At 44.6% G+C, this 25330-nt stretch overlaps 1 protein-coding gene across 1 annotated transcript in view; it reads right to left on the bottom strand.

Annotated features, from left to right (window-relative positions):
• FLI1 (Fli-1 proto-oncogene, ETS transcription factor) overlaps nt 1-23896 on the bottom strand; it is a 118932-nt gene extending 95036 nt beyond the window's left edge. The window contains exon 1 of the mRNA XM_033204352.1: nt 23402-23896. Coding sequence (XP_033060243.1) covers nt 23402-23419 — 18 coding nt within the window. The 5' untranslated portion in view covers nt 23420-23896. The remainder of the gene's footprint in view (nt 1-23401) is intronic.
• Between the last annotated feature and the right edge of the window lie 1434 nt (nt 23897-25330).

Genomic DNA, 25330 nt, shown 5'->3' with positions numbered 1-25330 from the left:
CAGGGGTTACTGTCTTGCTTTGTAAACCTGTTCAAACTAGGTGCAAAGTGGATGTAGCATGACACATTTAGCAGATGTGTGGCCTTCAGTGAATGATTTAACTTCTCTGAGCCTCAGTTTCCTCATCAGAATGTGGTAATTGCAATATATACTTGTGACTTGGCAAAGGAACTAAAGGGGATGTTTATAAACCACCTGGCATGCACACAAACAAAGGCTCTTCCTGCCTGCCCTGCAGCCCCAAACTGCCCTTTGGGGTAGACCCTGAGCACCTACATGCCTTAGAAACGGCATCCCTGGGCTCCAGAAAGGCCTACAGAATCTGGAAGAGCAAGTCCTTAAATCTTGCACTATACTATTTCATTTTCAAGGAATTTCTTACAGGTAGCAATTATGAAATAAATGTCACACAATAGCAAAACCATCATGCGTGTGCTTTTCTGTCAGGTCCTCCCGGGAATCTCCTGTCTCCTTACACAGTTCCAGTGAGGCCTTCTGAGTCCCGTCACAGGTGTGCCTTCTTGGCTGGGTGCTCTGGGTTGTGATGCACTTGGAGCAGGGGTGAGGAGGGTAATCTCCCCATCGCTTGAAGCTGAAGTGGGAGGAAGCAAGGCCTTTCATGTGGCAGGGTCAGGCATTCTCCCCAGAGCAGCGTGCGCCCCGGAAGCCAAGCCGGTAGGAGCAAGCAGAAGCCGCCACTGCTTCCTCCCTACCTTGGAAAATTACACAGCATGCCACTTTGCCTGCTGGCTGCCAGGCAGATGCCCTGCTGCTTTCCGAAGCTGTCCTACCTCCTTAGGATGAAAAACAGTGATGTGCCCATGCCCGCAGTGACGAGCATGCCCTGCCTTCTTCCTCCTCCCTGCACTGGAAAAAGTACAGGGTCTGTAAACAAGTCATTAGATTCAAGATCCTGCCCAATTTAGACTCTTTGTCTCAGTTTTCTCCAGAGTAAACTCGCGGTCACACCCACTCAAACCAAGCAAAGCCCAGAAGGAATGCAGAGCCCTGTGGCCAGGCTCACCGCAGCTGACCCTGAGATGCCCAGAGCTCCAGCCCTCCTGGGCTGGGAGAGGAGAGTGGGAAGCCCAGAGCACTCCATTCCATCAGGAGGGGAGCAGCAGCTCTGACAGGCACACGGCTAAGATCCCAGTGTCTAGGTTCAAGTCCCCAAAGCAGCTTTTACTTTTGGAACGAACTCTCCAAACTATCAAAAATCAAAAATCCACCTCCTTTGAAGTCTGGCAAGAAAACCCCCACGATCAGCTTCTCTTTATTCCTGTACTTCCCGTACAGGCAGGCTTCTAGAAAACAGAGGCTGGAGAAAATGAAAGTCAATGCCAAATACTAACCAGACAGAAGAATAACTGCTTTTCCCCACAGCACCCCCACCCCCAGCTCTGGCATTATGGGCTGGGGAACTGGGCCCCTCTCCTGCTGCTGAGGATCTGTTTATTTTGCACTCCATAAAGGGAAACCAGGCCCTTTTCTGACATTTTGGCTTGGAGGGGGTGGGGAGAGAAGGAGGTCCAGAATTTAAACTCAAAACCAGATCAACTTCTCTAAATCTCCTGGTGCTTTTGCTATGATTCCTAAATGGGCTGCATTGTATGAATCAGGCTTTTTACTCCCCCAGCCAGCGTGCCTCCATTTCTAACAGTCTGACTCCTAACCCTACCAATGCCATAAACTGCCATGACCCCTTACTGACTTCTAACCACACAAATGCTCCCCAGATGAAATTAGGGACAGACACACTCACAAGCAGCTTGGCAGCTCTCCCTGCCTCTCCTGCAGGAGAATCTGTGCCTACATCACAAACCTGGCTCTCCTTAGTGATAGTGGCTTCCTTTAAACAATACAACAGGGAATTTCCTTTGTCCTGGAAATGTTCCGCTTGTCATCAATGTTATCCTTATCAGCAGACCACAGTGCAACCAGGAGAGGCCCCAGCATGCTCAGAACTCGTGGGGTATCATTGCAAAATGTTTTCTTCTTTTTTTTTTCCTCTGCCTTGAATTCAAAGCATGACCTTTATGAGTGGAATTCAATCAGGTCATCTCTCAGATTCCCCAGTGGGAAAATAAAGGTGGCACAAGCAAAGTCTATTGTTTCCATTGCAAGAAGGTAGAAATGTTGTTTTCTCTCTAGATCATCCAACTAAACGAGGTGGGACGGGGGATACGGAGATAATAAAATGACCCTTACAAATTGAGATCGTATTAATAAAACGTAGCCTCGGTCCTGGTAGTCCCCTGGAACTTGCATAGCAGGGGCTCTGCAAATGTCATTGACTCCTCAACTTTTTCAGTCCTTCACCGTGGCTTTCACTATTTTTAATGCAATTTATTTCTATCTGGACAAGTTTGAAAATAAATTTTTGTTTTCTTTAAACAACAGGCAAGCAATACAGTTAGGAAAAGGCGTGGAGGCATGTGGGAACACCAGAAGGCCAGAGGAATTGCAAAAATAAACTTCTGCTAATGGTAACACTCTTGTCTTCCAGGGCAGGAATAATTAATTGTATATGTTTAATCACTTAGCAACCCTGAGCTCTTATTCTGAGAAGCTCAAAATATTTCACATATGCAGTGAGTAAAGTCTTTGGTATCAGACAGAACCTGCTAGCTGCACAACTTTTGGCAAGTTACTTAAGTTTCGTATGTCTTGGTTCTTCTCACTGGGTGAGTGCAAGTCATGATAGATGGATTCCTTGGGCTGTGGTGGAAGTCATGTGCTAAAATGCCTTCAAGGGCCGGGCGAGGTAGCTCACCCCTATCATCCCAGCACTTTGAGAGGCCGAGGCTAGCGGTTCACAAGGTCAAGAGATCAAGATCATCCTGGCCAACATGGTGAAACCCCATCTCTACTAAAAATACAAAAATTAGCTGGGTGTGGTGGTGCGTGCCTGTAGTCCAGCTACATGGGAGGCTGAGGCAGGAGAATTGCTTGAACCTGGGAGATGGAGATTGCCATGAACTGAGATTACACCACTGCACCCCAGCCTCCTGACAGAGCAAGACTCTGTCAAAAAAAAAAAAAAAAAATCCTTCAAATGTTTAGCACAGTGCTGGGCTCATCAGTAACTACTCATTAACCATCATCATCATTATCATTGTTATTGGCATTACTGATACCTCCTGCCAAAGTTGTTTAAAGTAATAATGAGGTAAAGGGCACAGCCATTCCAGAAAAGATCTTGAAAGCCAATCCCAGTTCTCAACCTCTGTAGACTCTCTAGAATCTTAGATTAGAGGGTTTCCTCAGAAATTGTAGCAAACATCAGATATAGATAGCATGCCTGTTTAGTAGGTGTTTCTTTTTTTGATCTTGCAAAATGCTTTTACCCCCATCTTTATTGCAACATCACTTTGAGGTAAAATTATCATTGGAAGAATCTCCCTGTTCTGCAGTTGAGGAAACTGAAGCATGAGAAGGCCCACGTCTTTGATGGAGATCAGGATAGCAGTTTATGTCAACGCCAGTCAATGCATCCTCCAGAGCTTTATTTGCCAAAGTGCTGCCTTTTTTTTTTTTTTTTTTGGTCAGTGAAGAGTTATATCAAGTTGAAACCCAGTGCTTTCATAGGCTGAGATTTTTAAAGGTGGAATTCAGCTTCCTAGAATCTTTTTGCCTTTGAAATTTCTGGATGCATTGCATAGTAAAGGCATATTAACCTATACATATGTACTCTATGCACTCAGTAAAACATTAGTCTGATAATGCCTTCTAAGGTAATTATCCTCTCACAATATTCTTCGTTACACTCTACTTGGCTTTACTGAAGAAGACAGTGGCTAAGAAAATGACTTATGGCCACACAGATAATGCCTGAGAGGGACTATGGTTAGGATGACTAAGCTCAAGGTACTTAATTTAGCAATGCCCTGGGCAGCCATTTCATTCATTCACTCATCCAGCAAAGACTTTTTGAAGGCCTGTTCTCTTCCATACTGACTCCTGCTTATCTTTCAGGGTTCGGCCTAAATGGCACCTCCTTAGGGAAGCCTTTGACCTCTGAGACTAGGTTACGTCCCCATGCTATGCCCTCCAGAGGCACCCCATACTTCCCCTTTCATAGAACCCTTTGCACTTATAACAGCAAGCTCAATACCTGTTTTTTTTTGCCTTGACTATTACCTCTGTCCAAGGAGGAACCATGCCTGTCTGTTTTACTGCTGCACTCCAGCATCTGACACATAGAAGCTGCTCAATTAATACATGGATATGTGTCAGGCACTGAGGACTTGAGGACAAATGGCCAGAGTTTCTGCCCTCAAGGAGCAAGCAACTAACTCACTTTGTTCACAGAACTGTATTCTATGCATACTCCTTACCTTCCTCCCAGTGAAATTTGAAACAACAACAACAACAACAAACAAATGTGGAATGTTTTAAACGGAATAGGGATGTTTCTGAAAAGGCATGAGCTGCAGAACTGTCAAACTAACGATAAATTCTAGGTAGTTAGGAAGAGACTAATAAAGACTCTAATTGGACATTTACAATTTTATCCTTTCTGGAGAGCAGGTGTGAGTGAGAAGCAGGATTACAGTGCGTCATCACCCCCCATTACAGAGTTAGACCTCAAGGAACAGGCCTCATTTTCTCGGAGGAATCTGCCCATCTTTGTTTTAAACAAATTTTTGCCATTCAGTGACGGACACAGGATTGACCTTCGCAATGATGTGTACCTGAAGACATCCAACGAAAAAGCTGCTATAGTTCTGCTCATTAGCAAGACCTCAGTAATGAGGTCAGATCTCCCCATGAGAAAGACTGGGGTATTTATTCCTCATGGTAATTCTAAAACCACAAGAGGTGTAGCATGCTTATATTTCTATTATCCATGGGTGAGAAGTAGGAAGGGTAGAGACAAATTGCTTCATGTCTCAGTGATATCAAGGATATGGATCTTTGGAAAGTGTATGATATGTTTTGGCTCTGTGTCCCCACCCAAATCTCATCTTGTAGCTCCCATAACTCTCACATGTTGCAGGAGGGACCTGGTGGGAGATGACTGAATTGTGGGGGTGGGTATTTCCTGTGCTGTTCTCATGATTGTGAATGGGTTTCATGAGATCTGATGGTTTTTAAACAAGCTCTCTTTTTGCCTGCTGCCATCCACGTAAGGTGTGACTTGCTCCTCCTTGCCTTCCACCGTGATTGTGAGACCTCCCTAGCCATGTGGAACTGTAAGTCCAATAAACCACTTTCTTTCTTTTATAAATTGCCCTGTCTCGGGTATCTCTTTATCAGCAATGTGAAAACAGACTAATACAGTGCACCATAGGACAGCACTGGCTTAATCCATTTTGTGTAGCTGTAATGGAATATCTGAGGCTAAGTAATTTATAAAGAAAAGAGGTTTATTTGGCTCATGGTGCTCATGGTTCTGCAGGCTGTACAGGAAGCATGGTGACAGCATCTGCTTCTGGCGAGGCCTCAGAAAGCATACAATTGTGGTGGAAAGTGAAAGGGGAGCCAGCATGTCACATAGCAAGGGCAGGAGCAAGAGAGAGAAGGAGGAGGTCCCAGACTCTTAACTACCAGATCTCAGGTGAGTTAACTAAGTCAGAACTAACTGCTCACCGAGGGGAAGACACTAATTCCTTCACCAGGGATCTGCCCCCATGATCTAACCACCTCCTGCCAGGCCCCACTTCTAACACTGAGAATCGCACTTCAACATGAGATTTGGAGAGGACGAACGACCAAACTGTGTTGACTATAAACCTAGGGAATACTCATTGGAGAGAAATTGGGTTTCAAAGACTACCAGTCTAACTAGTAAGTTTTAAAATAATTTTTTTTTAAAAAAAGAAAGACAAAGACTACCACTTTAGCTGGTTATTTGCTAAATTAAAGTTGCTTTGTTGACATTTATACTTAAGAAGAAATATTACAAACGGTTATAGGGATCTGGGAACTAGAAAAGCAAACCATCTGTTAATAGTAGGGAGCTCTACGTAATAGGAAATCATATGTTCATGGTGGCATAAAGCATTAGAGCTAAAAATGACCTTAAAAATAAGCGAGTACAATGCCAGTGTTTTACAAATGGAGAAATTGAAATTGCCATTCTGTATAATAGGGATTCTTTTTGGCCAAGATTATTTTTCAATGAAAAGGTATAGGGCAAAGCCCATACCTTTCTTCAGTAAGCCCAATAAACCTTCAATCATGATGCATGAATATCCTTTTGATAAATTCCAAATGCCCTCATTTGACAGAAGGGAAATAAAGTATTACATTCTTAAAGGTCAGCAGAGAATTAATGATGAAGCCAGGAGACTGGATAGAAAGCTTAGCTCCAGCCCCAGGCCAACATGATAATGCTGAACATTCACTTTTCATTTTGTTTTGCTTTAATGTTAGTCATAAGAATAAATGGAAGTGTTAGTCTCCATGTGGACAACACATTGCTGACTCAGATCAAAATAATCCATGTAAATATGCCCTCTGACTGAATTCAGATTTCAAGATGATATTTTTAACTTGAATGATACAGACTTGCACTGGCCACTATGGTGGCTTCTAATCATATTTAATTAATTAGATTAATCAACTAATTAAATTTAACTGACTTAATGAAAAGAGAATACAATTGTAAATTTCCTTCCTCTAGCCGTATTTCAAATACTCAACAGCCACTCAAATAGAGAGTACAGTGGCTACCACAGTGAATAGTGCAGAACAGTATATTTCCATGTTTGCAGAAAGTTCTGTTGGACAGCCCCGATAAAGAAAGTTTTCTTAATCTTTCACTTTCCTTGGACTTTAAGACAGGGTTAAAAAGGTTGAGAAAAACTGATAAAGTTTCCCAAATCTCTTCTCCTAAAAATTGTGCAAGAGCTATATCTGTTACAAAGTTTCCTACACATGAATATCTTCAAAAGAGAGATTTTGGAGCCTTGTATAGCCCAATAAAATACTATTGCTCCCAAATCAAATGCAAAATCAGAAACTTAGTACCTGAAGAGATTATAATTTTTTACATAGTTAAGGTGGCAGGACAATGAGTTTGTCCAAACCCTTTATACAATCCAACGTCACAAAGATAGACAAATTTTCTGCAAGGCTGCATTTGCTTTCATTGTGTCAGATGTTCTTCATAATTTGAAATATAAATTTGAGATGCTCTCTAATCCCTTTACCTTCACTCTGTGGTGTTAGTGTGGAAAAACACAGCATGCTCCTTCAATACAGCATCTAGATCTTGGTGGTGATTTGTTGTCATGGAGGAAAAGCAGCAGGGCTGGTCTTAGCTAGACTGTGGTCCCTAGGAACGACAGACTAGTGTCTGAGCAGTTCAGTGTTCGGCCTCATGAAATTTGAAATCCCAGTTCTGCTGGCCAAGAATAAAACCCTAATACCTAGTTCAATGTGTTCAATAAAAAGATTTCAGAAGAAGTTCATCATTTTAATACTAAATGTCTGAATGAGCACTTAAATGGAAGTGGTCAATTCCATTTTCCTTTCTTCATCTCTTCATTTTTGAGCTGCTTCATTGTGGGGAGAATATAGGCAAATGTTCTCCTTCCCTTCACTTCTGGTCACATAATCATACTTGGTTGCTCAGTGTACCATGAAAAACAACAATATGAGGTTTCCTAAAATATTGATGATGTGTGATGAGAATAAAGACCGACCCAGCTTTCCTGGTCTTGTGAAGTGAAAGAAGGGCCTCCATCGCTTGTGATTTCAGCACTAAAAGAGGATCATCTTCAAGGCAAATTACTTCTTTTGTTCTGTGGTCCCTTCACTCACACCAAAGTCAATTAAACCTATTAGTAGCATTTACACTTAATACAGACTGTTACGACCCAATTAAATTCACATGCCTTGATCAGGGGAGCTCAGTTCTACTGTCTTTCTGGAAGGGATGGTCAGACAGAGTACAAAAGAACTGAAATGGTACCTCCCTCTGAATTAACCAACTTCTAGCCTGGTTCCGTGTTGTATTACCACGAGGACGTGGGGAAGATAATAGAAGAGGTGGCCTAGATGTATGGGTGGAGGCAGCCATAGGTGTGTGGTCAGCCAGATGGATGTTTTAAAGCTATTCACAGGGGAGTGCTGTAGCATAGGCTGGACAGGAGAATTTGTTTCTCTGGTGTTTTCTGTTTGACACAACTCTCTTTATCAGCAGCACAAGCCTGGAATTCCTGAAGCCACACTCATATCCTGCCATCAGTTTTTACGTAAACCCCCCATTGATGGGGATGGGAGTTTCACAAGTAGAACAATGGCCGGATACGCGGGAGGGAAAGGAGGAATATGGGATGTTTGATCTGTACTTGTGCATTTGTAGGGGATGGTGTCTACGTGGGCAAAGAGATATGAATAAGTCACTAACTGGTGAATTTAACGACATGCAAGCAAGTCTTTGAAATCATTAAGTCCAGAAAAAAACAACCCGACAGATTTAAGTTACGTTTATTGTCTGTTATATTTATGCATCGACTTGAATGAGAATAATAGCTAAGATAATAACAACTAGCATTTGCACAGCACTTTACAATTACAAAGTGCTTTTACTCCCATACTACTTTTGATTCTTACAATTAGTAAGATTGGTAGAAAACTTAATGTTACATATTATTACTACCAGTGCTATTGTTATTTTACAGGTAGGAAAGGAGATTAGAGGACTTATTATCTGACCCAAGACCACACAATTAATAAGTGGGTCTGAACCTAGATTTTCAAACTTCACACCGCATGTGGCTTTCACAAAATCACTCTGCCACTGTCATAGTAATCTGGCAAAATACTCCAGAAGTTTACTGCCAGCCTTCCTAAGGTTTTGTCTCACCTTTCTTAGGCAAGAAGCACCTTACAGCACACAGCATTCACACATTACATTTACATTGTGTGGGCATGAAGTCACATTTGGTAACTTTGGCTAACTGAATATTGGCTGACTGAACTTTGCCTGACAAATAAAGAGACAGAGCAGGTGCTCTTTCTTTAGTAAAACGTCCAAATAAGGCTCAGAATCTGAAATGCTGCGTGGTTTACAATTGGCAACAAGAAAGCCATCTAATGAGCAACCCAGTAGTTAGTCAAAGTGCAGTAATTAATTAATGCTTTTCTTCAAGAAACTCAAAGCAACTCACGACTCCAGATTTTTACCAAATCCATGGAAGAAGAGGATCATTAAGAAGCCTTAATCCTTTTGGGTAAATGAACCACCTGAGAAAGAGAGAGTAACTTGCCCAATGTCACCAAGCCAGCCTAAGGCAAAACCAGGTACAGAACTCAGACTACACAAGCCAGTGCCCACGTTAGCACTTTAGAGGGACTGATACATAAAACTCTCTCAAGGGAGCTATGCACAGGTGCACCCAGACAGCTTCACCATCAAAGCTTTTTAAAGGAGATGAAGAATGAGGCTTGCTCTAACAGCAGACAACAAATTCCTTCCAATTAGAAGGGAGTTAAAAGTAGTGTTAGCATATGGAAAATGCCAATCCATCTGTTCCATCTTGGATGAGACTGACCACTCAACTGACTGCTTGTTGGTGGTGACTGACCACAGTAAGAAGGACTGTTATGTCTTATGTAATGCTCCTCTCCCTTTTTCAGTAGCTCTGAGCTGAAAGCCTCCTCCCCCATGCCCAGTGATGGGGAAATCAAGGCACCCCCCTTCAGGGATACCCCTGTTTTCCCAGGAGTTTCCCTACACTGAGGCTGTGTCTCCCCTTCCCTTTTAAGTCTGCTTGTACTGTGCATGCTAATAAAACATTCTTTTCTGTTTCCAATTATTTTCAACAGTTAAGCATGCAAATGTCTAAATAACATCTATTAAGCTTCTATGGACATTTAGGAGAGAAAAAAAGATTAACCAACAAGAATCGGAATCATCAAAGAGCTCTTACAAAACCAGTGTTTTGAGCCTTTAATTGGAAGTGAATCAGAAACAGGCATGTGAAATTTCCCATGAAATACACACAGGGTTTTAAATTCTTTAAAAGGGTTCTGTGGGCAGAGAAGAGTCTGGGTCATACCCTGTCCAAACTGATAGGAAGAAATAAATAATTCTGATGAGCTCTGAACCCAGTCCCACTGCCCCGTCATGGCCTGTTTACAAAACTCAGGGGGTAAACTCCAGGAAGGCAGGGAGGGGGAGCCATGTGGTAATTCCTTTACCACACTTCGGACTCAGTACATTTACAGAGACCCACAATCTCCAGAAGGAATGGCTTAGAAGCCAAGGCACCCTGGGAAGTCTCCACATGCTGGTTTCCTGAAATGACATTTCTAGAAAAGTCACCTGCTCTTTCTCCCTCTCCTTTCTAGAAAAGTGCAAAAAGCACAGGTGCCCTTTAAGTCCCTGACCTCTAGGGAAGTCCTCTGTTGCACCAAAGACCATATTTGAGAAAGAGGACTTGTGCCCTTTGACCCATGTGTTCTTATTATGGAGAAGGCCAAGGGCAGGTCAGTATGGTTCTCTACAGGCAGTGTTATCAGGGTGTGAGGAGTTGCTTGAGATAATGTATGAATCTTTTTTTCAGGATTCCTGACTGGTCATGAACCTGGGTACAGGACTATTGACAGAGTACCGTGCTGGGAAAAGAAAGATCCCAAGCTCATAGTGTGGGGCAGTCATTTTAGCCCCTTGCCTTTGCTATTGCCCAAGCAGGTTATATGAAGCAGAGCACACCAACCGTGCCCCATAACCCCTTCACAATCTCCTCATGCCACATAGATTCTGAGTTATTTTCTTCTTTGCGAATACTCTCTTTAAATCCATTTTCAACTAGACGTGATAACAGTGAGGACTGGGTTAGGAGAAATCATTATGAATTAACCATGTTGAATTAGCCCTAAGAAATGCCTCTTGCCAGAAGAGCTACATTTGTTTTATTGTTTACCCTCTTCCAAATCAGCAATCCTTTGAAAGAGAAAAATCTACTTTAATAAAATTTGAGTGGCTACATGATTACTCACTTGCCCATGTGGTTCCTATGGAAAGTGCCCTCTGCAGTCCCCCAGGAATATTATGACAATGGCCAGAAAATAAGACCAATGAACAAAGAAGCATGAGTCCCTGTGGATTAAATGAGCCTTGATGTCTTTGCTCCAGAAAACACCCTCATTGTAGAACGTGGTGTTTGGGACCATGAATACTTGAGTTCTGCTTCCAGGAGCTCTTGCCTAGTTCTCATCTTTTGACACACTACATCTTGAAGCCTCAGTTATCTCTCCGTCAATGGCCTCTTTCTTTCTGAGACTACTGGAGAGGAGGCTATCCTAAGTTGGCAATGTGTGATGGGTGCTTTGGGAGATATGACAGAGAAACAAGCAGCTCTCTTAACAGTGCTCCCTTGTTACCCTGGGTCATGCCTAAAGGTCTTTCAGTAGTAATGTGCAGAGTGGATAGTGAGGCCACGTTGTAAGGAGTGATATGGGAGACACTCCAGGCAAAAGAAAAAAGCAACAATCTCAACCCAATTTCTGGAATTTCTTCTTCAACTGACTTTGATGATCCTTTGGATACTTGGATACCCTAGAGCGTCTTCTCCTATATGCATGTTTCTAGAGTCAGAACTCCAAACACAGATAGGTTGAAATCTCTAAACAAGAGAGTTTCCTTACACATCTGCTGTGTTGAGCTCAGGTAACAAAAGGTTAAACCCTATGTAGAGAGGTGTTCCACGTCCCTCTTGAAGGTGTATGCATGTATGAGGTGGGGTTGCTCATGCACTGAAAATGGCTTAATTTTCCCACTTTGAATAAAATCAAACTACAACTAGGATGAATTCACGTAGCTCATTGACGCCTGGTAACTGCACTTAGAGTAAATTGGGACATTACGCAGAACGCTGTGGGGAAAAAAAAAAAAAAGCAAAGACAGGCGCTCGGCCCTACGCATTAAGAATGAAAATTTAAAAATAATAGATTCTTCAGGGCTAAATTGTGTTTGCTCCCAAGGATCCTTGGAGCTATGGTTTTCTTTGTTCTGCCAAAGGAAAAAGGAAATATATCAGGAAGCTGGGCCAGTCCACAGGAAGTCTCACTTGGTCTGATAAAAGGAACTGGTGTGAGGCAGCTTTGGATGCAGTTATAAGTCAATCAGCCTTGAAATAACAAGAAAGGCTATTCAAGAGAAACTGGAGCCTGAAGTCAGCCCTACTCAATGATTTCCTTTTAACCTTGCAAAACATTCCCTTCTTTGTGTTTTATATAACCTCCTGAATCTGTTATTTTTTTTAAAAAATGTGTATAGTTTTTTGTGTATATGAGTGGAATAGAATGAAGAAGAGAGCAAGATTTAGAGCAAGAAAGGAAGAAAGAAGGCACAAGGGTAGAGGAGGAAGCCTTGGCAGGTCAAAGAATATGCCATTCTCTACTGAGCTATAAAACATTTAAAAATCAACCCATTAGATCATTATGTGAAAACAGAACCTGTCAGTTTCACACCAGTACACCTGCTAACAAAGCCAGACAGGCTTTGCTACCCAGGACATAGGCCTTCTTGAATAAAGAGTGGTGAAGAATTGAGCAGTTTCATGAATCTGACCGGTGCAGACTGTGGGTAGTGGTCACTTAGACCAAGGGACAAAACAAATAGTAACAAAACCTACATGGTCCCCATAGATAGGCTTGTAGCTGAAACTATGTGGAGATGTATGTATCAATCTGGTGATGCATCACAGTGGCTAAGCTTTATGGAATTTGGAAGTAAACAGGATTAGGTTCAAATCATTGTTTTTCTATTTTCTACCTGTATAACCATGAGTAACTTACCCAGCCTCTTCAAAATGGAAATATTACACACATCACAGGGTTGTCATGGGATCAGGTGCTTGTCTTAAAGGTTTGAATAGATATTAGCACCTTACGCTGGAGAGATAACTTATTCCCTTTATAACTATGATTGTTCTTCCTTATTTTTATTCCTCCTCTAATAAAAGATGAGCATCTCTTTCTCTTAGGTGAGTACTAGGGAAAGAAAGGCCTTAGCTTGGGGTCATGAGGACCCATGCAAAATGGTGGGTGATACAGTTTCAAACTGAACTGGGGCCTTCTGGGGTTGACTGTGTTTGCCCATAGAACACCACTTCCTGTTTTAACAAGAAGATAAAAAGCCTTCCAGAAAACCCATTAAGAGACTCAAAATTCTCCTTGGACATCAAATTATTGTTTTTAGAAGAGTTAAGTGTAAATGAATCAAAACCAGACAAATTCAATTTCCTTTCAATTAAACAGGATTTTTTTAAAGTCCGGGGGAAAGACGCTTGGAGCCAAAGAGTGTTTTGGGTTTTAAATGAGACCAAATTTTGGAAAAGAATCTAAGACCCCAGAGTGGCGTCAGGCCCTATTCTTAGTTTGCATTAACGAAAAGGCATTAGCACAGTTCCAGTGTCACTTGGCAATAAAAACAACCAGCTCGGAGAAACTCACCAAGCACCTGCTGAGAGCTCCTGCCTTCACCTGGCCTTGAGGGCCACTCCACAGTATGAAATGCAGCCCTGAGATTACGGGAGAAGAGCCACACAGGATCAGATAGAACATCTACGTGAGGTTCTATCATCCATACCCCAAAATAAGAACTGTTTTAAAGCCTGTCTAGGATCAGAGTCAAGTGAACATGAAAGCTGAAAGGAAATTTTGAAATCATACCTTCATTTTATATGTGAGAAAATCTTTAACATGAGTGATGAGGAAGTGAAGTGACCTGCCTAACATCCCATAGCTAGTTTGGGATAGAGCTGGGGCTGGAACTGAGGTCTCCGGATCCTAGGCCAGCCAGTTTCTCCCTGTATTCACCTCAATTTAGAATCTTAAAGTCACCGGGACCAGCACATTCGGGATAAAATCTTGTTGCCCATTCACCTTTTTACAAGTCTATTTCTGTGTCCCTCTTTACCTTTTTTTTTTTTTTTTTTGAGACAGAGTCTCATTCTGTCACTCAGACTGGAATGTAGTATTGCGATCTTGACCTCTGCCTCCTGGGTTCAAGTGATTCTCCTGCCTCAGCCTCCCCAGTAGCTGGGAATACAGGCAGGCGCCACCACACCCAACTAATTTTTGTATTTTTAGTAGAGGCGGAGTTTCACCATGTTGGCCAGGATGGTCTCGATCTCTTGACCTCATGATCTGACCGCCTTGGCCTCCCAAAGTGCCGGGATTACAGGAGTGAGGCACCGCGCCCAGCCCAATATTTTGGAACTTTTTGCTGTTTTCCATGTAATAATATACATTGGAGAACTTTCTAAATCAGTGTGTATGACAGTTGATTTTATCCCATTTTGTAGTTGCATGGCATTTTCTTATATGAATCTTTCCTCCTTTGTTTATCTAGTACCCTACTAATGGACATTTAGATTATTTCCAACTTTTGCTGTAACAAACAATGCTACAATAAACATCTTGTACATATATCTGAGTGAACATAGCTGTAGAATTAGCATTATCAAATTTGTATAAATATTTAACTTCTCAAATAGATGTTGCTCTCTGGAAAGATTATACCAAGTCATACTCCTAACAAGAGGATAAGACAGTGACATTTCCTTTACTCTTTCCAACATGAGACATTAAGCTGTTTTAGTCTCTGCTGTCCTCCTAGGTCATAAATGTTGGAATTTTATTATTTTCATTTGAATGTCTTTATGCATGTGCTTGAAATTCTTTTCATATATTTATTGCCCATTTGTATTTTCTTTCTAGTGTTGTCTATTCATAGCATTTTTGCCTATTTTCTGTTATTTGTAAGTAGTCTTTGTATAATAAGACATTTATGCTTTATGTATGATAAATATTCTTTCTCAGTTTCTCATTTATTTTTCACCTTACCTATGGTATTTTTCTCCATGGCTTTTTTGTTTGTTTGTTTATTGGAACAGAGTCTTGCCCCGTTGCCCAGACTGGGGTGCAGAAGCGTGATCTTGGCTCACTGCAACCTCCACCTCCTGTGTTCAAGCAATTCTTCTGCTTCAGCCTCCCAAGTAGCTGGGACTACAAGCATGCACTAGCATGACCAGCTAATTTTTGTACTTTTAGTAAAGACATGGTTTCGCCATATTGGCCAGGCTGGTCTCAAACTCCTGGACCTCCGGTGATCCACCCGCCTTGACCTCCCAAAATGCTGGGATTACAGATGTGAGCCACCATGCCTGGCCCCGTGTTAATATATAAATAGAGGAACTAAAGCTGAGAACGGGAGAATCAGAAGAATAAATATCCTCAGCTGAAGCCCTGGCTTTCCAAAAATATCCTTACAGTAGATTAGTATCACCAAGGGTGAAGGGGCAATGGAGAATATAAACTTGTTGTTACTTTTAAGAAAATGTGTCTAACTATCCTTATGATCATAAGCCACAAATAAAGATTTCTCCAATGAGTATTGCTTCTTTTGGAATTTCCAATACTCAGAGCTGAAAATCAGAAAGAAGAGAAATCTCTACTTTCTAAAAGTCTGGAAGAAATATCATAGAAACCTGATTCTTGTTCATTTACATGAATGCTCTGTTGAGCACAGTGCCTGGTAATATTATTCAACATTTGGGTGAATGAATAAATGGATGAGAATGAATTCAGTCATCAATGTCTAAAGACAAAATGACTCTGTAGACGTGACAATTTCAATCGAAACACATGCTTTTCCATAGACTGTAACAGCATTAACTTAAAGCAACTCATGAACAGAGTAATTTTCTAATATTAACCTGTTTGTTTTCACATTTTTGCTACATGAATGGTACCGCAAAATTGCTCACTCTCCAATTCCTTTCCCATAACATCAATGATTACCCATATATTCAGACCTAACAACTCTGCTACTGGAGTGTTAGATTCCAGTAGACATGTGAAACCCACACAATGTCTAGAAATTCGAGGTTAAAGCTCCCATGGCACCTGTAATTCCGGCCTCTTGCATGTGTGCACTGAGATGTGACATGAGATCTTTCATTGCCTTGGACACATAGCACTGGCTGGGTAAATGGGGCTCTCTCTTGGGAAAACATTTCAGTGTTCAAGTCTGCCTTCTCTTTGAGGTGATTTGAAAAATTCTCATACTCTGAGATTTTGATCTTAAACTAAATGGCAGACACATTGTTTCCCAAAGATGGCAAATCTCTTAAATACATTAACATTTGGTTCATTTTTGTAGGGATGAGCAATTTTGAAGGTACTGTAAAGTTGATCTGAATTATCTGAAAATGCATCTGAACACTCAATCTCTGATCCTGCTTGGAATGACGGTGATGAGTCTCTGAGTTTTTGATTTGCTGGGGTGAAGTGTCAGTATTTCTAACTGAGACCATGGGCCCAGCCAACTCGTGGAAGAATGTCAGACCCGTCTGAAGGCCCACAGAAATTTGATTTGAGTTTTAGAGAAACATTGTTTTTCTTTTGTCTCCTCTCAAGCACTATCTGCTGACTCATTCTTAAAAGGAACTAAAATTGTAGCCCAGGATAGAAGGCCCAGTTGAAAAGATTGCTCATGGAGAAATCCCCAGAACCCTGGGAAGGAAGGGATGAGAAGGATAATCACAGTTTTATGTCATCTGGTGAAATAGAGTTTCTCCTTCCTCCCCCAATGCCATATTTAATCAACAGGTGTCTTTGAAGACAACAGATAGCACTGCTGGTTGCCTGAATCTGTCTCTGGTTGTCTAATCCTGACTGCTGCTCACTTCTTGTATGGCCTCTGATAAGTGATGGAGACACTCCCATCTTCATTTCCTAAGGAGAAGAGGGTAGGAAGGATTTATTTCTAAGAGACTTGTACAGCTATGTAGATCATCCCTCTAGTCACAAGTTTTCATTCCTCCTTTCTATACATGTTACAAGATCCAAGTTATTATTATTATTATTTTGAGGCAGGTATTCCCTTTGTCATCTAGGGTGGAGTACAGAGGCAGTCATGGCTGATTGCAGCCTTGACCTCCCTGGGCTCAGGTGATCCTCCCACCTCAGCCTCCTTAGTAGCTGGAACTACAGGTGAGTGCCACCATGCCTGGCTAATTTTTGTATTTTTTGTAGAGATGGGGTTTCTCCATGTTGCCCAGTCTGGTCTTGAACTCCTGGGCTCAAGTGATCCACCCGTCTCCGTCTTCCAAAGAACTGGGATTACAGGCATGAGCCGCCATACTCACCCCCAAATTCCTTGTTATGGTATGTAAGATCTTCTGTAATCTAGTTCCATTCAGTCTTTCCACTCCGATCCTCTCCATCACCTGTACACTTCCCCGCCAAAGTACCCTTCCACTCTCCTAGAAAGCCCTTTACCATAGTTTCCTGTGCAAGCCCTACCTATCTTTCAAGGCCTGGCTTAGATCCACCTGTGCCAAGAGGCAGTGTGGACAGTGTGCGGAGAAAAAGCAGGAATCGGGAATGAGAAACACTGGGCTTGAAACCCAGCTCCGTCCCCTGTTAGTTATACTCTTGGGCAAGTTGCCTCACTCCTCTGAACTTTAACTTCTTCCATATAAAGTAGAGATATCATGGTGTTATCTCCCATAGGGCTGCTGTGAGAATGGGATGCAAGAGTGTATGGGCCAGTGATCTGTGAAGGGACTGTATGATCTGTGAAGAGGTTTATGAAAGGGACTACATAAACAACTATTATCATGAGGTCTTTCTCTGTCTCTCCAGTTCAAATTGTCCTTTCTTTTCTCAGGGCTATGGTAACACTTGCTGCATTCTGCAGGGCACACAGACATGGCTTATCTTCTTGCTAGATCTCCTAGCAGAGCCCTTTTGCCACTGGGGTTCTATCTTCACAGAACGTAGTCACATAGTCTAGTCCCTGCCTAACAGACATGCAATCACCTTCGTATGGTTGGTCAGTTTATGATGCCCCTGAAGATGAGGTATTACCAGTCCCCATAAGGCCAGCTAGCTTTTCACAGGAAAGGGTTATTCCATAGATTACCTAAATTTTGTCAAATTTGCACTATATTGGCCCTGCAGGTGATAGTGTGGGGACATATAAGCCTATCCATAGCCTCTGTGGAAACATCTCGGTGCACAAGCTACTGATGGTGGGTCTATGAGGTTAGTGGCAGAACTGTAATACACAGAGTGACCTCACTTAATGATACCATCCCATGGATCAATTAATACGTAATGGGAAGAACACTATAGATATGAAATCATTAAAGCAACAGAAATTGAAACAGGGTGTAGTCTTCTGCAGAGGAAGAGACACCTGCATAACTCTGAGATTACAAAAAAAGCTATTGTGGCTGGTTGAAAGTTTTATGAGACTGTGTGTATATGTGTGTGTTTGTGTGTATGTAACAGACAATGTCCTTTAGCCTACTTAATTTGTTACAAAATAAGCAAAATATAGACTTAAAAGGAATGTTTTAAGTATAGAACAAAAAAATTATCAATATAAAAATTTTCCCAACTCTTTTTTTTTTTTTGGCTGGGGGTAACTTAGTACTGGCATTAGACTAATGCCATATATCTAGAAAGAAGCTTGGTTTAAATCAACTATTTTTTAAACAAATGCCAAGTTAACTGTTTAACCCTAAATGGAAAGAGACATCAAAATCCTAAATCTTTTTTAATGCAGTTGTTATTCAAGACCTACTTATGACACAGTCTGATGGATCCATAAGATACCTTCTAATAGATTTCATTTAAATAGTCCAATATTCCATTATTAAAGGAGTTGAAATAAGAGTTCAGTCTACCTGCCCATGATCTGTAGAAGGGCTTGGGTATTTCAGTAAACTACTATATTTTTGGTTGTCTCCTTGTAATGGAGACTGTTTACTTTGTCTGCTGTAAAAGAAGGATTTATTTTGGAAAACAGTTGTGTAAAAATTCTATCCAAAAATTTAGAATTTGTTTTTTCTTTAAGGATAAAAATAATTCAAGATGGTAGTGATACATTTTCATATATTTTTCATTAAATACCAGAGGTGTCTTCAGTGTAAAGTGCCAAATTCTTTATGATTTTTCTTTTAAAGACTTCTCTCTCTCTCTGTCTCTCTCTCTCTCACACACATACACACACACGCACACAAATGCACACACATTGCCTGCACGATTCTATAATTCATAAAAATGTAACAAAAGCAAATGATATTTTCATGGTATAGTGGAAAGAACACTGGCCTAAGTGTTCGGAGCCCTGAACTTTCACCATGACTCTGTTGGTAGTTTGCTGTATGATCCTGGACAATTCATATAACACCCTAGACCTCAGTTTCCCCACCCGTAAAGTGAGAATGTCAAGCTAAATACTCTCTAAAGCTTTACAGTTGCCAACCTATAAACTTAAATTTGGATAGCAGTGGAACTGGAAGGAAGCCTTTTGGTGGAAATTATTCACACACAAAACAGGATTCCACTTGGTAACTACCTGAGGGGAGCAATTCTGTGTGGTCACGGGGACAGATCAACAGACAGAGGGCATCTTGTCTGGAGTTCTTGTGAATCCAGGGGACTTGGAGATTAAAAGGTGTGTGTGGTACAGGGAGGCAGCAACACCTTCTTGAGGACAGAAGTCAAGCCTCTGTTCCCAAGTATTCCTCACTCTGCTGCTTCTCCTAAACCTTGTCCAGATGTTTCCCTGCCCTGCCAGTGACAAGCTGCCCCTCCAGGGCCTTGCAGAGCCAGCAGGAACCCTGACCCTTCTTTCCTGCTATGCTTGTCCATTGTTGGCCGGCTGTGTGGCTGGTGCTGCACTCTTCTGAGGTAGATGATGAGAGAGTGTCTCTGCCCAATTGTGACTTTGTTAGACACGCTTTTCCTCACTATCCTGACTATATAGCTTCATTACTTTCCATTCCCTAACCTGCATTATTGTTTTTCAGAAGATATATCACCACTCGACTGAGATTGTTCCCTGTATGTGTCAGCCACCTCCACTACAGTCTACATTCCTGGAGGGTTTTGATCCCTGTTTTATCCTCAATACACATGACAGAGCCTTGCAACATAATAGATGCATCATAAATATTTGTTGAATTAATCAAATATGCATGATGGCAAACTTGGACCTGTGTTCTAATTTTCTGACCAATCTGTCCTGGTATGCCCATTCCCAAAAGCAAACTTCAATTAATGTGTATCCAGCTAAGGTGGCAGACTTTAAAAAATTCTTCCTGTGACTTGTGGCAAGGAGGTGCTTTGGCCCCATTTTCTAGATAAGGAAACAGATTCAAGAGGTGCCTTGGTGTGAGGCACACGAAGTTCAGTTAATGTGTATCCAGCTAAGGTAGCAGACTTTAAAAATTCTTCCTATGACTTGTGGCAAGGAGGCTTTGGCCCCATTTTCTAGATAAGGAAACAGACTCAAGAAGTGCCTTGCTATAAGGCACACAGCTACTAGGTAGCAGAGCTGAGAATGAACCCAGGCTTTCTGACTCCAAATCCACCGTTCATTCTCTATTTCCCACCTTCATTCACCATGTCTGTCTTCTCTGTCTCCCCATCTGTAATGGCACCACGTACATTGAGTCAGGCATTCATAGATAAAATTAACTGGATTCAACTGAAGCCAGCCTAAAACTAAGATGCAGTTTTTGAAACCAGGTCATTTCTTAAAGCAGCAAACAGTATCATGTGCTTTTTAACACTGATAATATCAGTGTGGGAAGCAGGGGCGTGGGTAGGGTGTTGTTTAATATCTCAAGTTAACCTGTCTGTGACAAAAGAGTAGCATGGCTCCAGCAAATATTGGTTCTCCCAGTGTGATGCTCAGAGCCTTCCCAGGAGCCGTTCTTGGAAAAGAGAAGAAAGTACAATATGGAGGGACTTATAAAGAGGGCAACAAGATGGAGATTTTGTAATCACATAGAGTTGTGCAAACTATGCACAAAATAAAGGGCTTCTGTGAAGAAATCCAGATTTCCCTGGCTTCCTGCACCAAATATCACCTGAGTGCTGAGACCCACAGATATTTTGAACTACAGACATGTCTTATATTTGAGGAAGAACTGTGCAGGTGCATAAAATCACATCCTAGAATCACTCAAACCTGATTTTTCCAGGCAGCTCAAAATGGAAATGGACATCCTGAATTTGTGTCCACAAATTAGATCCGCTCTGTAGTGTCTTCAACCTCAATCAGTGTAGGGCTGGATTTAGCACACATACAGGTAAGTGTTCTTGTAAACGCATATGAGCATGATATTTTAGACACTGAGAAGATTGGGAGGATACTACTGTAGAGGCAACCCAGTTCCACTGTTTCATTTTTGTGATTATTATGAGGCTCAAACAGGTTTAATGGATGGTGCATTCTCACCAAGACAGCAGAAGAATGCTGACCTCTCTCCTGGTCCACTGTCCTCTCCAAGCACAGTATTTGAACTATTGTGGGAATGGGATCTGGAAACCCCAAGATCCAGAGGTCACGTGCGAACAGAAAACTGGCTTTCACACAACTTAAACACCAAAATATACACTAAAGGCTCAATCCTGCAGAATGCTTGGAGACTGAAGATAGCTCTGCGGGGACTCAGCCTAGCCAGGTAACTCAGGTGAATGACAGGCTATTCACGGGGAGGGTTTGGAGGAGCTCATGCATCCCACCACCCACATAAAAAGAAAGGACTTTCACTCCCATCCTTGGCCTGGAGTGTCAGGTTCCTGCTCTAAGCCTGTTCTCGAGGCCTGCCATGCCAATCCCTGTGTGTATCTAAAGAGGTTAGCACATCCTGGGTACACAGACCACAGCTTCCTCCTTTTGCTCAGGGCCTGTGTGTAGAGTTTAAGCAGTGTGGAGATATTTCTTCACTTTTCCTTAGGGTGTCCACATCAAGACCCTGAGGCCATCTTACCACCCTTCTGGATCAGAAGAGGCCTTCAGAGTAAGTGGTAACTGTCCTGACTAGGGGGAGGGAGTTTTCTAGAGGGGAGCATCTCATTACTAAACCCAGAAATATAGAGACACTTGCATGCACACATCAACAGGAAGCAGAGAAACAGGCATAAAATGGCCCAGTGACCCTCACTCTTGGGCGTTTGCAGGAATCCCCTCTCACCTACTTCTCACCTACTCACTTTGAGTTTGAGGAACCCAGGCTCTTAGAGGCTCTTACAGGCTCCCTTTAACCCATTACAATCAGTTATCTCATCTCCAGATTTGCAAGTTCCTTCAGTTGGTGTCTTTTACCTAAGTCAGCATATTTCAAACTTTCATAAAAAAAAAAAAAACTTAGAAAATAAAAACCACGACCCCACCCAGAAGATAAAAATCTCTTGAATTCTCTGAGCCCAACATCTTAGCCTCCTCTCGCTGAGCCCAGAGCAGGGAGTCGAGTCGACTCCTTCGGGTTCTGGGGAATGGCGGGCTCTGCCAGTCCCCACCTCGCCAGCCTAATAGTTTTTCCAGACAAACTCCAGCTTGGTGTTGCGCGGCAGCCTCGAAGCTAACCCCTGGTCCCATTCATTTCCCTAGGTCCTCTAAGGTCCGTCACGTTAGGGGGTTTCCCTCCTCCCTGCTTCTGGCCCCACTTGGCGAACCCTTTCAGAGACAGTAGTCAACCTTTTTGAAGTGAGACGCGAACCCAAACCCTCACCTTTCCGCCTGGGCTGCACTTTGCAACCTAGACCCAGGCGTGGCGGCGGCGGCGGGGGTGGGATTGGCCGGGCGGGCACTGGGCGCGGGCTCACAGCCGGCCCCTGCAGTGGGGGCGGCTCCGCAGGACGCAGGACCCTCTCAGAGGCGACAGCTCCAGGAGCCCTTGTCCTGGAGCCGGCGAACGCCTGGGCGCGAAGCGCCGGGGCGCGGGTAGGGATCTGCGCGGACCGAGGCGGCGAGGCCGGCCCAGGAGTCCCGCGGAGCCGGCAGCTCTCCAGCGCCGAGAGCCGGGCGAATGAGTGCCGAGAGGAAGGGGAAGCGCTGACATGTAAACAGGGGCTTCCATCTGGAGGAGCCCGCTCAGACAGAGCCCCCGACACACTCACTTACACCCCTACCCTCCCGCGACGAGGCCACTTACCCACCCCAGGGCCCATCACGCAGGGACCCGAAGGGGGGCGGCTGCAGCCCCTGCCCCCGCCGTGTTGGGCCTCTGCGGAGAGGAAGCCCAGTGCCCAGGGCTGGGGCCAGGGAGCTCCGGGTGCCGGTGGGAGTGGTGGACCCCGAGGTCTCCCGCCCTTGACTCGGGTCTGCACCCAGGGTCCCCAGGTTTCCCGCCTCCCCCTCCTGCAGCCCGGCGGGCAGCGAGGTGGGAGGGGGCCGGGCTCCACTTTGGGGCAGGGATTTCGGGGGAGGTAGCCCTGGGTGAGGCGCCTGGCCGGCTGGCCCGCGAGTAGGACTCGCCACCCGAGCGCCGGAGGAGCCGGCGCGAAGCCGGGGCGAGGAAGGAAGGGAGAGCGGCCACGTCTTCCGGGACGCGGGCCCCGCACCTACCCGCCCGCCGCTTCGCCTACCCGGCCGGTCCCCGCCGCCCGCGCCCACTGCCCCGCCGCTTACCTTAATAGTCCCGTCCATTTGGCCAAGTCTGCAGCCGAGCCCCCCAATATTCCACACATTGACCCGGTTACAGCCTGACCTCGCAGCCCCTTCGGATTAGCCCGGCGCGGCCTCCCTGGCGCCCTGGGCCCTCCCTGCGTGCCCCCTGCGAGCGCCCTGCCCTCGCTCCCCTGTGCACGTTTGTTGTTGTAGCGGAGCGAAAGAGACAGTTAACCGGATGAAACTTTTTTTTCAGCTAATTTTGGGAAGTGACTTCACTTTGCGAATCGGGGAGGAAGTCCTATCTCTCTCTCTCTCTCTCTCTCTCTCTCTCTCTCTCTCTCTCTCTCGCCTCGAGCTCTCGTCTCTCTTCTCTCCCCTCTGCTCTCCCTCTTCTTCCCTCCCCCCACACCCCCTCTTCCTTCCCTCGGCTGGTCCTGCTTTTCGCATCACACACTATATAAATATACGCGGAGATGCCCAGACACATTCATGCGCTGCGCACACAGGATACTTGCTCCTGGGAGATAAGAGCTAGCCGGGAACAATGACGGGGTCCACGCCCAGCCTCCGCGCCCTGATTCCCGAAGTCTGCACCTCCCCCCATCACCTTCCCCCAAAATCCAAAGCCAAAGACCTTTGGCTTCTTTGCTTTTCCTGAGGCAGTTGGCCGAAGGTGGCCCTCCTGACTCATTCACTTTCCGTTTCTTCCCACAGATACGTTCATTAATGCTTTTTCCAGCCGGAGATAAACGTTTTGGGGGTAGTGTGTGCGGGGGGTGGCGGATACGGAGGGAGAGTTGACTAGGGCTGCGGGTAACCCAGCGCCTACTGCCGGGGAAGATTCGGACGCAAACCGAGGCAAACCAACCATTAAAAAGTGCATCCAATAAGAATTTTTCCACTCAGGCCCTCCGCTGCCGAGACGCGGCAGACTCCCAGAGCGGCTCACCCACTCATCGAAGCGGATTCTGGGCGGTTTCGGGCTGACCCACGCTGTCAGGGAGCGGACTCCATTCCGGGGCGCATTGTTAGGAGAAGGGGCCCCTCGGGGCGGCGCGCCTCGACCCTGGGCTCCCGGTGCCCGCAGAGGGCGGAGATCCGCGGTGCCCTAGGCCACCTATCCGCATCTTTCGAGCCAAACCCCCGGCGCTTACCCGGACCCGACGGCCCAAGCACTGACTCCCAGGCAAGAGTCCCCCTTCCTGGTCCCCAAGGAACTGACACTACGGCGGACGTTCCCTCTACGACAGTCAGCAGGTCCCAGGAGCGCAGCACGCAACAGCGCAGCGCAGACCCAGAATTTTCTCTGGGTGAGACCCGGAGGCCCGCGCTCTGGACCGTCCTCCCTACCCAGCCTGGAGGCTGGCGTTCCCCGGCCCATCCGGAGACCTCCCTCCCTCCCTCCTGGGTCGCCGCGCGCCCCAGTTGGAGCAGCCTCGGGGGCTGGGCTCTTTCGGCCGGACTCCCTTCTCCCGGACATCCAAAACAGGTTACCTTGTCCACGCTCTCCAGACCACGCTTTGGACTTGCTCACTTTTATTTAAGAGTCCGACGGGGGAAAGAGGGAAAAAAAAAATCCGGAGGAGATCCAAGTCAATTGGAAGAAAAAATTTCAAAAGGGTGTCCACAGAGGCGGAAAAAGGTGACTTATTAATTCTTTATTTCTTCAGGAGCAATTGAGCCCGAGAGCTCACTCGCCTCCCTCCCTCCCCCTCCCTCTCTAGAAATTAGTCTCATCAATTCAGCTCCAATTTTGGGTTCGAATACAGACACGGGTCTGAACGTGACCAGACCTGGAGTGGCGGGTGCAGCCTGCCAGCAATTGAGACTCGGTGTGCGTGTTGGGGGTGGGGGTGGGGTGGATGGTGGGATGGGGGCCGGGCTGACTCCCCCCCGCTCCTGTCTGCTTCTCAATCCAGGGGTCTGCTCCGGGGCTCCCCTGGGACC

Source organism: Trachypithecus francoisi, unplaced genomic scaffold (genome assembly GCF_009764315.1).
Source record: "Trachypithecus francoisi isolate TF-2019V2 unplaced genomic scaffold, Tfra_2.0 Lachesis_group8, whole genome shotgun sequence".
Taxonomy (NCBI): Eukaryota; Metazoa; Chordata; class Mammalia; order Primates; family Cercopithecidae; genus Trachypithecus; species Trachypithecus francoisi.
The sequence above is the reverse complement of the archived record's forward strand: the minus strand, read 5'-3'. Positions and strand labels throughout refer to the sequence as shown.